The sequence below is a fragment of the Bubalus kerabau genome, chromosome 1 (assembly GCF_029407905.1).
Source record: "Bubalus kerabau isolate K-KA32 ecotype Philippines breed swamp buffalo chromosome 1, PCC_UOA_SB_1v2, whole genome shotgun sequence".
Classification (NCBI taxonomy): Eukaryota; Metazoa; Chordata; class Mammalia; order Artiodactyla; family Bovidae; genus Bubalus; species Bubalus kerabau.
This window is the reverse complement of record NC_073624.1, coordinates 18666207-18678800: the sequence shown is the minus strand read 5'-3', so window position 1 is coordinate 18678800 and position 12594 is coordinate 18666207. Positions and strand designations below refer to the sequence as shown.

General features: G+C 43.2%; 1 protein-coding gene across 1 annotated transcript in view; it reads left to right on the top strand.

Moving 5' to 3' along the window:
• LOC129620685 (antigen WC1.1-like) overlaps positions 1 to 11990 on the top strand; it is a 113543-nt gene extending 101553 nt beyond the window's left edge. The window contains exons 31-38 of the mRNA XM_055536720.1: positions 460 to 485; positions 928 to 938; positions 1195 to 1544; positions 2662 to 2976; positions 10031 to 10339; positions 10590 to 10622; positions 11170 to 11307; positions 11695 to 11990. Of these exons, the coding sequence (XP_055392695.1) occupies positions 460 to 485; positions 928 to 938; positions 1195 to 1544; positions 2662 to 2976; positions 10031 to 10339; positions 10590 to 10622; positions 11170 to 11307; positions 11695 to 11990 (1478 nt within the window). The remainder of the gene's footprint in view (positions 1 to 459; positions 486 to 927; positions 939 to 1194; positions 1545 to 2661; positions 2977 to 10030; positions 10340 to 10589; positions 10623 to 11169; positions 11308 to 11694) is intronic.
• The last annotated feature ends 604 nt before the right edge of the window (positions 11991 to 12594 follow it).

Below are 12594 nucleotides of genomic sequence, written 5' to 3'. Positions count from 1 at the left end.
CAAACCTGGACAGCAGATTAAAAAGCAGAGACATTACTTTGTGACAAATGTCCATATAGTCAAAGCTATGTTTGTTTTTTTTTTTCCGGTAGTTATGTATGGTAGTTATGTATGGATCATAAAGAAGGCTGAGCACTTAAGAATTGATGCTTTTGAACTGTGGTGCTGGAGAAGACTCTGGAGAGTCCCTTGGACAGCAAGGAGATCAAATCAGTAAATCCTAAAGGAAATCAACCCTGAATAACTCATTGGAAGGATGTATGCTGAAGCTGAAGCTCTAATACTTTGGCCACATGATAAGAAGAAATGACTCATTGGAAAAGACCCTGAGGCTGGGAAAGATTGAAGACCAGAGAAGAAGGGGATGACAGAGGATGAGATGATTGGATGGCATCACTGACTCAATGGACATGAGTTTGAGTAAACTCAGGGAGATAGTGAAGACAGGGAAGCCTGGAGTGCTGCAGTCCATGGGGTCACCAAGAGTCGGACACGACTGAGTGACTAAGCAACAAAACAACCAGTTAAATAAAAATGTTTTAATTAGAATGTGTAGCCTGTGACCCAAACTCCCAGCCAGAGGAGGCTAGGGGTCCTAACCTGGGCCTCTCTGGGGAGATGGAAGTGGATAAATAATAAAAGGCAAGCAGACCATCCTCTCCCTCATCATTCATGTCCACAGAATAGAACAACTTGTTTAACTCATTCTTAGGGCAAAGCTTGGCTTAAAACCGGAATCGTGCCATTGTCAGTACCAGGGCTCTTCATGGAGAAAGGGAACACGAAGATTATGGTAACTTTACCAGTATGTTCCAGCTTTCATCTCAGCTCCATCCCTAGGTCATTATTTATTTTTTTCTTTTGAACGTTTTACTTTGTCTTGGGGTATAGCCGATTAACAACGTTGTTATGGTTTCAGGTGAACAGCCAGGGACTTGGCCATACACATATATGCATCCATTTTCCCCCAAACTTCCCTCCCCTCCTAAAAATTATTTAGTTTAACTGACTTTCCTGTTCTTTAACCCTCCCAACCCTCTAATCATCGCTGTTTCTTCAGGAAACCAGACACAGGTGCTGCCCCAGTGCGACCACTTTGTGTTTGAACCAGCAGGATCTGCGGCCTCAGAGGAGAGGGCCCCATACTGCTCAGGTGAGGGTCTCACAGGACAGAAGACTCTTCTCATTCCCTAGGTCAACGCCCCATTGTCCCATTTCTCTCTCCTCAGACAGCAGGCAGCTCCGCTTGGTGGACGGGGGCGGTCACTGCGCTGGGAGAGTGGAGATCCTTGACCAGGGATCCTGGGGCACCATCTGTGATGACGGCTGGGACCTGGACGATGCCCACGTGGTGTGCAGGCAGCTGGGCTGTGGAGAAGCCGTTAATGCCACGGGATCTGCTCACTTTGGGGCAGGATCAGGGCCCATCTGGCTGGACGACCTGAACTGTGCTGGAAATGAGTCCCAGGTGTGGACGTGCCCTTCCCGGGGCTGGGGGCGGCACGACTGCAGACACAAGGAGGACGCCGGGGTCATCTGCTCAGGTCTGTGCTGCACACTGTCCACAGTTTGGGGAAGGGGTGGGGCCCAGGAGGACGGGGGTCTGAGCCCTGAGGGAGAGATGCTGAAAGGACCAGAGAAGGAGGCTTCCTTCCATGAAGCCTGTCCAACAGAGGTAAAGACGAGGTGCTTTCACTGCCTCCTGCAGCAGCTGAGATTCTGGTCCTTTCTTCTGAGTAGTGTTTCCTGGCAGAGTCTTTTGTCACAGTTTTTCTTGAAATCAGGGCTCACCCTTCTGGTACGTATAGTAGAGACATCTTAAAGCCACTGTGCTAGTTTTTGCTTGTTCTATAACAAATTGCTACATTGTTAATGGTTTAAAACAACATATTTATTTCCTTACACTTCTGTAGCTTAGATGTCCAGCAGGGATCTCACTGGATTGTGATAAAAGTTTCAGCAGGGCCACATCACTTCTGAGCCTCTGGGAAAGAATCTGTTTCCTGTCTTTTCAAGCTTCTAGAAACCACCTGCCTTCCTTCACTCATAACCCCATTCTGTTCATCATCAGACCAGCAATGCTCCACCTCTCTAACCATTATCCATATTCACATCTCCCTCTAACCAGAACGAGGAAAAGGATTCCACTTTAAAGGATAGTGAGTCTAAGAATGTGATTAGACCGTGCTCAGGTGGTTAATCTGCCGTATTTCAGGTTACTCTTAGCATCCCAAGCACCATACCGTAATCACATATGTAAAGTCCTCTTTGCCAGATAAGGAAACATAGACACGGGTTCCATGTAGACATCTGTGGGTCCATTATTCCATCTGCCTCCACACTGTCCACATCACACCCCTTTCATACACTCTTTTAGATGTTTTGTCAGGAAGCAGGAGTCAGCTCCCTCTCCCTGCAGATGTCCAGGTTGGTCTTCCTCTCAGTTCATATCCACTACATCATGGTGGTAGAAATATTTAGAAAGACAGACACAAATGGACAAAGTCAGGTGAAAAGGAGACAAGTTTCACTCTGGTCTTATAATGTATTTGCTTCCTCAGCTGGGTCACAGATGAATGTTCACAATTTTGGGGAGAGAGGAAAACCCAGAGCACTGAATGGAGTGTTCACTGTGTCCTGTCTCCTCTCTTTCAATCTTAGAGTTCCTGGCCCTCAGGATGGTCAGCGAGGACCAGCAGTGTGCTGGGTGGCTGGAAGTTTTCTACAACGGGACCTGGGGCAGTGTCTGCCGCTGCCCCATGGATGACGTCACCGTGTCCACCATCTGCAGACAGCTTGGCTGTGGGGACAGTGGAAGTCTCAACACCTCTCTTGGTCTCAGGGAAGGTTCTAGACCCCGGTGGGTAGATTTAATTCAGTGTCGGAAAACTGATACCTCTCTCTGGCAGTGTCCTTCTGGCCCATGGAAATACAGTTCATGCTCTCCAAAGGAGGAAGCCTACATCTCGTGTGAAGGTGACTTATGTCTGTTTCTGTGTCTTTCCCAACCCTGTAGGATGTTGTTAGTGAGATTTGATATATTAAAATCTAAGTGATGGGTTTAAATTGAGTTTATAAAATGAAGTTTGGATGGAGCTAATTTAATCTACATGTTCCAAACTTGCTTTATGAAAATTTTTAATTGATATAATTGATACAACATTATATTTTTTGCTGTGTACAACATAATGCTTATATATTTGTGTGTATTGATAAATGATCACTACAGTAAGTCTAGTTATATCTCTATATATGGATCCATATATGTAGATCCATATATATAGTTAAAAATTTTTCTTACATGATGAGAATGTTTAAGATGTATTTTCTTGCCCTCCTTCAAATAGACAATACAGTATTCACCATGCTGTATGTTATATCTCTTCACCCATTAATTTTATAATTCAAATTTATACCTTTTGATTACCTTTGCCCACACCAAATCCCCCACCTCTGGCAGCCACCAACTACTCAGCATCTCTGAACTTGCTTTTTGTTTTAATATGACACATATAAATGAGATTATATGGTATTTTTCTTTCTCTGTCTGATTTGTTTCACTTAGCATAATGCCCTCGAGGTCCATCCATGTTGTTGAAACTGGCAAGATTTTCTTCTTTTTTATGGGTGGATATAAGTCTATACTACATTTTCTTTATCCATTCATCAGTGAAGACTTACATTGTTTGACTCATATATATTGCTATAAAATACTAAAAGGTAATACTGTTAAAGTGCTGCGGTCAATACGTCAGCAAATTTGGAAGATTCATCAGTGGCCACAGGACTGGAGAAGGTCAGTTTCCATTTCAATCTCAAAGAAGGGCAATGCCAATGAATGGTCAACTACCTCACAACTGTGCTCATTTCACATGCTAGCAAGGTTATACTCAAAGTCTTTCAAGCTAGGCTTCAGCAGTAAGTGAACTGAGAATTTCCGAGATGTACAAACTGGCTTTAGAAAAGGCAGAGAAACCAGAGATCAAATTGCCAACATTTGTTGGATCATGGAGTAAGCCAGAGAATTCCAGAAAAACATCTGCTTCATTGACTACATAAAGCCTTTGACCATGTGGATCACAATGAACTGTGGAAAATTCTTAAAGAGATGAGAATACCAGAGCACCTTACCTGCCTCCTGAGAAACCTGTATGCAGATCAAAAAGCAGCAGTTGGAACTGGACATGAAACAACCGACTGGTTCCAAATTGGGAAAAGAGTTCATCAAGGCTGTATATTGTCACCCTGTTTATTTAACTTATATGCAGAGAACATCATAGGAAATGCCAGGCTGGATGAATCACAAGCTGGAATCAAGATTGCTGTGAGAAATATCAACAACCTCAGATATGCAGATGATACCACTCTAATGGCAGAAAGCAAAGAGGAACTAAAGAGCCTCTCATTGAGAGTGAAAGAGGAGAGTGAAAAAGCTGGTTTGCAGCTCAACATTCTAAAACCTAAGATCATCAGCACTTCATGGCAAATAAAAGGGGAAAAAGTGTAAACAGTGACAGATTTTCTTTTCTTGGACTCCCAAATCACTGCTGATGGTGACTGCAGCCATGAGATTAAAAGAGGCTTGCTCCTCTGTGACAAAGCTAGACAGAGTATTAAAAGCAGAGACATTGCTTTGCTGACAAAGGTCCATATTGTCAAAGCTATATTTTTTTCCAGTAGTCAAGTCTGGACATGAGAGCCGGGCTATAGAAGAAGCTAAAAAGAGTTGATTCTTTTGAATTGTGGTGCTTGGATGCTGCAATTGAATTGAGAGTCCTTTGGGCAGCAAGGAGATAAAACCAATCAATCCTAAAGGAAATCAACCCTGAATAGTCATTGGAAGGACTGATGCTGAAGCTGAAGCTCCAATACTTTGGCCACGTGATGAGAAGAGCTGACTCATTGGAAAAGACCCTGATGCTGGGAAAGACTGAAGGCAAAAGAAGAAGGGGGCCACAGAGGATGAGGTAGTTAGATAGCATCACCAGTTCAGTGGACATGAATTTAAGCAAACTTTGGGAGTTAGTGAAGGACAGAGGAGCCTGGCATGCTGCAGTCCATGGGGTTGCAAAGAGTCAGACACAACCTAGCAACTGAACACATGTTGCTGCAGTGAACATTGGGTTTTCAAGTTAGTGTTTTTGTTTTCCTCAGATAAATACCTCAAAAGTGAAATTGCTAAATCATATGGCAGTTCTATTTTTAATTTTTGATGCACCTCAATACTGTTTCCATAGGGGCTGCATCAACTTACATTCCCTCTAACTGTGCAAAAGCTTTCCTGTCTCTTCACATTCTCCTCAACTCCTGTTCTTTCTTCTTTTTGATAAAAGCCTTTCTAGAGGATATGAGGTCATACCTCATTGTGGTTTTGATTTGTATTTTCTGATGATTAATAGTGTTGAGCACGTTTTCATGTACCTATTGGCAAGTTGTATGTATTCTTTAAAAAATATCTATTCAGGTTCTCTGCCCATTAAAAAAAATCAGACTGTTTGTTTTTTGCTACTGAGTTGTATGAGTTCCTTGTGTATTTTGGATAATAATCCTTACCAGAGATATAATATGCAAATATTTTCTCCAATTCCATAGGTTGCTTTTTCACTTTGTTGATGGCTTCCTTAATTGGGCAGAAGATTTTTAGCCTTATGTCATCACAACTGCTTGTTTTTACTCTTGTTCCCTTTGCTTTTCGTGTCAGATCCAAAAAATCATCACAAAGACTGGCGTTAAGGATTTTATTTTCTGTTTTTTTCCTGTAGAAATTTTATGGCGTCAGGACTTGTGATCAAGTCTTTAATCTATTTTGAGTTAATTTTTGTTAATGGTGTAAGATAGTGGTCCAGTTTCATTTTTTGCATGTGGCTGTCCAGGTTTCCCAATGCCATTTACTGAAAAAACGCTCCTTTTCCCACAGTATATTCTTGGCTTCTTTGTCAAAAATTAATTGACCATAGAAATGTGGGTTTATTTATGGACTCTCTACTTTGTTCCATTGATCTCTGTGTTCATTTTTATACCAACGACATACTGTTTTTATTAATATAGCTTTGTAATATAGTTTGAAATCAAGAAGCACAACACCTCTAGCTTTGTTATTCTTTGTCAAGATTGCTTTGGTATTGAGCGTCTTTTGTGGTTCCATGCAAATTTTAGGATTGTTTCTTCTGTATCTGTGAAAATTTCCATTGGAATTTTGATAAGGATTGCAGTGAATCTGTAGATGCTTTGGGCAGTATGGCCATATTAATAATATTAGATCTTCCAATCCATGAGCACAGAATATCTTTCCCTTTATTTGTGTCATCTTCAGTATCTTTCATCAATGTGTTTATATTTTTCAGTGTGCAGGTCTTTCACCTCCTTGGTTAAATTTATTCCTAGACATTTTATTCATTTTCATGCAAATGCAAGTAGAATTGTTTTCTCAGTTTCTTTTATAGCAGTTTGTTGTTAGTGTAAAAAATGCATATGATTCATTTTGATATATGGCAAAACCAATACAGTATTGTAAAGTTAAATAAAATAAAATTTAAAAAAAAAGAAAAATGAAAAAAAAAGAAATGCATATGATTTTTGTATACAGATTTTTCTTCTACAACTTTACTGAGTGTATTAATTCTCATATTTTTGCTGAAGTCTTTAGTGTTTTCTACATATAATATCATGTAAGGGGGTTTCTTTCCTCATGACTCTGATGGTAAAGAATCTGTCTGCAATGCAAGAGACCTGGGTTCAGTCCCTGGGTCAGGAAGATCCCCTGGAGGAGGGAATGGCAACCCACTCCAGTATTCTTGCCTGGAGAATCCCAGTGGACAGAGGAGCCTGGCAGGCTGCAGTCCTTGGGGTTGTGAAGAGTCAGACACAACTGAGTGACTAACACTCACTTTTCAATGTGCAAATAGTGTCAGTTTTGTCTCTTCCTTTCAGATTTGGATATCTTGATTTTCTTTTTATTGCCTGATGGATCTGGATAGGACTACCAAAACTAAGTTGAATAAAAGTGGTGAGAGTAGACATTTTTGTCTTGTGTCTAATTTCAGAGGAAAAGCTTTCAGTTTTTTACAGTCAAGTATGTCAGCTGTGTACTTTTCATATGGCCTTAATTATGTTGAGATGCAATCCTTCTATACCTACTTTGTAAAAGAGTTTTTCCTGTAAGTGGATGTTGAATTGGTCAAACACTTTTTCTGCATCCTTTGAGGATATGATTTGTTTTGTTTTGTTTTTTCTTTTTTTAAATTTTATTTTATTTTTAAACTTTACAAAATTGTATTAGTTTTGCCAAATATCAAAATGAATCCGCCACAGGTATACATGTGTTCCCCATCCTGAACCCTCCTCCCTCCTCCCTCCCCATACCATCCCTCTGGGTCATCCCAGTGCACTAGCCCCAAGCATCCAGTATCTTGCATCAAACCTGGACTGGCAACTCGTTTCATACATGATATTTTACATGTTTCAATGCCATTCTCCCAAATCTTCCCACCCTCTCCCTCTCCCGTAGAGTCCATAAGACTGTTCTATACATCAGTGTCTCTTTTGCTGTCTCGTACACAGGGTTATTGTTACCATCTTTCTAAATTCCATATATATGCGTTAGTATACTGTATTGGTGTTTTTCTTTCTAGCTTACTTCACTCTGTATAATAGGCTCCAGTTTCATCCACCTCATTAGAACTGATTCAAATGTATTCTTTTTAATGGCTGAGTAATACTCCATTGTGTATATGTACCACTGCTTTCTTATCCATTCATCTGCTGATGGACATCTAGGTTGCTTCCATGTCCTGGCTATTATAAAGAGTGCTGCGATGAACATTGGGGTACAGGTGTCTCTTTCCCTTCTTTTTATCTTCATTTTGTTTATTTGGTGTATCACATTGATTAATTTGTGAATGTTGAACTATCCTTGTATCCTTGGAACAAATATCACTTGATCATGGTGTATGATTCTTTTAGTGTCTTGTCAAATTCAGTTTTGTAATATTTTGTTGATGATTTTTGCACCTGTACTTATCAGAGTATTAGCCCATAATTTTCTTTTCTCATGGTGTCCTTATCTGGCTTTGGTATCAGACTGATGTTGGCTTCATAAAATGAATTTGGAAGTGTTCTTTTCTTCTGTTTTTGGAAGAGTTTGAGAAGGCTCCACCACTAAATACTGTTACATTGGGAATTGAGATTTCAGCAATAAATTTGGAATGAAATAAATAAATGTTGGGGAGGGCGACAAATAGTCAAACCATAGCACCTTATTCCTTCAACATTTCTCTCTCTGTTTCTCTTTCTCCTTCCCTCCCCCTCCACATACACAAACACACACACCCCCTTCAGGTACACCTTGAATGGTATGCTGGATGTTGCCTGAAACCCATAGCTAAGAGAATGTGGGATCAGATACTTCAAAAGCAGAAGTTCACTCCCTTCCTTGCCTCTCTTTGCTCATCTCTTTGTCTTTTTCATTTGAAGGCCAAAGAGGCATTACACTGTGAGACCTTTTATTGATGATATTTTTCCTACAATTAAACCCTGTGAATTGAAAGTGGTAAAATCTTTGACCATGACAATGAGCAACCCGCTCACAGAGGTCCTGCCATCGTTTTCTCAGAGGTTCTCTGCATAGAATGGGTAGGAGTTTTGATAGGATGATCTGGAAAGAATATATAAATATTGATACTTTATGACAGGTACTATTTACCCTTCTGTTTTTTTGAATTTCTGTTTCTCTCAGCTTCAATTCTTTTATATGTATTTTCAGTCTTTTGTTTATTATTTCTGCATCTTCTCAATACAAATTGTTCTCAGTAGGCTTTTTTTAACCATTGCAAAAATTTCTGGCTTACTCAGTGTGTACATATATGTATCCATATATCTTCTCAGAATTCTACTAAGTCTTTCCTGTATACTTCCTTTTAAGAGATTCCTAACCAACACTATGGGCTTTTCTGGTGGCTCAGACAACAAAGAAACTGCCTGCAGTGTGGGAGACCTGGGTTTGATCCCTGGGTAGGGAGGATCCAGTGGAGAAGTGAATAGCAATCCACTCCACCATGTTTGTTTGGAAAATCCTATGGACAGAGGAGCCTGGTGGGCTGCAGTCCATAGGTCAAAAAGAGTTGGACAAGACTGAGCGACTAACACACACACACACATAACCAACACTACATTGTGGAGCAATTTCTTCCAATTAAAAATAAATTTAGAAAAGAGAGTTTCCTTTTACAACAGTAGTCTTCACTTGCCCACTTGTCACACTGAATAATAGGTAAGAGTAGTTTATAATTTATCTAGTAATTTTCCATTAAAATTGTGTACATGAGATTTTGAATATAAATTGACTCTGTGCTTCTGGACTGATTATTTTTAATATCAACTATTATCATAGACTGTTACCATTCATTTATATTTGGTTTACTATTTCACTGATTAGTATGAATTTAAAAAAAGAAATTTTATTTCACTGAATTGTATTTGTCTATTCATTCATTTAATAAATATTTATCAAGCTCTTATCTAGGTATTTTGAAATGGTTTTCCATAGATATTTGTTGAATGAGTGCATACAATGTGCAGGCACTGTCCTAATAGCAGAAACATGGCACATATAAGATATACAAGGTCCTTCTTCTAATGGAACTTTCATTCAGAGGAGTGTGTGTACATTCGTAGATGTCTGTGTTTATATTTGCTGTGGGGTGTGAAGACTGATAAACAAGTAAATATTTAAAGTAATTTCAGCTGGTGATCAGATGCAGTGAATGTTTCATCCCAGGAGATAATGAGCCTGTGTTTTCACATGTCATTTGCACTGAGCCATGGATCTTAGATAATCTTATGTGGGGACAGGAACACCCTCAGCTGTCCCTGATCCACTGTTTCCCCTTTGTGTGCAGGAAGAAGACCCAAGAGCTGTCCAACTGCTGCCCCCTGCACAGGTATGTCGGCCCCGCCTCCTCCCATGGCTCCCAGGGGCTCCTTCCTCCCACTAGGGCAGTCACAGGAGGGGCTGCTGCCTTTTCAGACAGAGAGAAGCTCCGGCTCAGGGAAGGAGACAGCAAGTGCTCAGGGCGGGTGGAGGTGTGGCACAGCGGCTCCTGGGGCACCGTGTGCGATGACTCCTGGAGCCTGGCAGAGGCCGAGGTGGTGTGTCAGCAGCTGGGCTGTGGCCAGGCCCTGGAAGCCGTGCGGTCTGCAGCATTTGGCCCTGGAAATGGGAGCATCTGGCTGGACGAGGTGCGGTGTGGGGGCCGGGAGTCTTCCCTGTGGGACTGTGCTGCGGATCCCTGGGGGCAGAGCGACTGCAAGCACGAGGAGGATGCTGGTGTGAGGTGCTCTGGTGAGTGAGGGGCTCGGGGTCCACCCTGGGTGAGCTGGGGCAGCGCAGAGGCACTGGGGTGGTCCGGGCATGGTGGGGAGTTTGTGTTCAGACATCCCAGGTGCTGGGGCTCTGATCTAGGATGAGGGAGCTGGGAGGACCGGACACTGATATTGTGCAGACTGAGGGGTGATTTCAGGCTCAGGACGGAAAAGGTTTGCCCTGCGTTCTGGCCAATTCTTCTTCCCCACAGTACTGTTTTTCTCTTTAGGTGTAAGGACAACATTGCCCACGACTACAGCAGGTACTGTGATCCATCCACATGCAGGAGAGAATACTCAAATACTGGGGACCTATTCTGTGGGCTCTCTGACAACTCAGAAGAGGAAAGAGTCTGAGGAGCCGTTGCTGTTGGGGAGGAGCCAGGGCATTATACGGGGGAAATCCCCTGCCTTGATGTCCAGGGTCAAATGTTCTCATGCCCGGGGTCTAAGAAAGTCTGGTTTCCATGTTGTAGAATCTAAGGATCTCCCACCTGCCCTTGAGTGTTGCTCCTCATCAGAGAGGTGCAGGTCCCTGGACTGTTTGATGCTCTGTCTCCTGAAGCCCAAGGAGAGGGGATGAGCTGCATCCTCAGAGGCTGTCTCGGCAAGGCAGGTCCCTGACAATCCCCATGTCTGCCTCGGGGCCACACTGGCCAGGGTGGAGTTGACTTGTCTCAGTATGAGACCCAAGGGAACCCTGACACTGTCTGAGGCTGAGACGCCATTGTCCGGAGCTCCTGAACATGCTGACACAGATATTTCTCTGTGCCCAAGACTGTCTCCAGCCCTTTTTCCTGTTCTCCTTAGGGACCAGAACAACCTCAAATTTTCCCCCTGGTGTCTTCTCCCTGCCTGGGATCCTCTGCCTTATCCTGGGGGCCCTACTGTTCCTGGTCCTCATCATCCTGATGACTCAGCTGCTCAGATGGAGAGCAGAGCACAAAGGTGAACTGCAGGGGGAACTGGGGACCAGGGAGAGTGTGTGGAGGCAGGAGATGGGGCAGGTATGAAGACGGGAACCTGGGCCAGGTACTGTTCTGAGTTGCAGACTCCATGTACTCCTTGCTGAGCTGTAAGGGCTGAGTAGACAGAGGTTCTTAGGACTGGGGTGTGAACTCTCATAAGTCATGGCCTCTCCTGTGAGACCAGACAGAGTTGGCGCTGAGCTGTAATCAGGGTCAGATGAGGGGAGAATGTGCTGACATGGTGCATGGGGTAGGAGACGATGCTGAGGTCCTGGCAGCCCTCATGTGAGCACCAGGGAGATGAAGGTGGGCTGGCTGGATCGGGGTATCTGGGGAAGCTTCTCTGACCTGCTGGGGGATCTCTCAGCCTTATCCAGCTATGAAGATGCTCTTGCTGAAGCTGTGTATGAGGAGCTCGATTACCTTCTGACCCAGAAGGAAGGTCTGGGCCGCCCAGGTAAGTGTCTCTGTCTGCCCTCCTGGGATCTCTGGTTGTCACCACCCACTGGCTGTGCACATCTTCTCAGCATCTGCAGACCCCATGTGTGCCCCAGGCTCACAGAGACGGCTCCTCCAAAGAGGCAGAATGGCCTCTCAGAGCCCCGTGACCTCCCAGCCTCTGTCTACACTGCAGAAGCCAGGCCTGTCCCTTCTCAGCCTTAACTCAGGTCCCGTGGGTGTGGGGAGGAAAAATTCTGTGTGTTGTGTGATGTTTGTCTCCACATGAGGCTTCCCGTCAGAGTTCTCCCTGACTAAACTGCCGTATTACACCAGGGATGGTGAGGACAACAGTGACTACAGATCCGCTCCAGGAAATAGAGGTGGACCTGCCTCGGCTGGGCTCTGGGGAGGAGAGTTTCCCTCATAGAGAGGAGATTTAAGGGGAATGGTTTTCCTTTGACGGACCAGAGGCATCCCTTGTGTCCAGATAGGGTTCGTCCTTCTCCTTCTCTGGCTGTTCTGTGATGTCTCATGTCAGGGCTGGTCTCTCTGTGTCCAGAATCACCACAGGCATGCAAAGTTTTTAAAAAAATAACATCTGTAAAGCACAATTTTTCAAAGTACTTTAGCAATGCTCAGTGTTGGAAGAGTTGCTTTGAGATATGTAGTTTCCACCAGAAAATATTAAGACATGTAAAATCATGTTTTGGCTTATGGACACATCAAAATGAAACATGGTCTTAGAGAAAAAAGTCTTTTGAAACAAGGAGTGACTTGTGCCTCTATTCAGAAACTCGGAAACTCTGGGTCAGAAGGTATCTTAGGT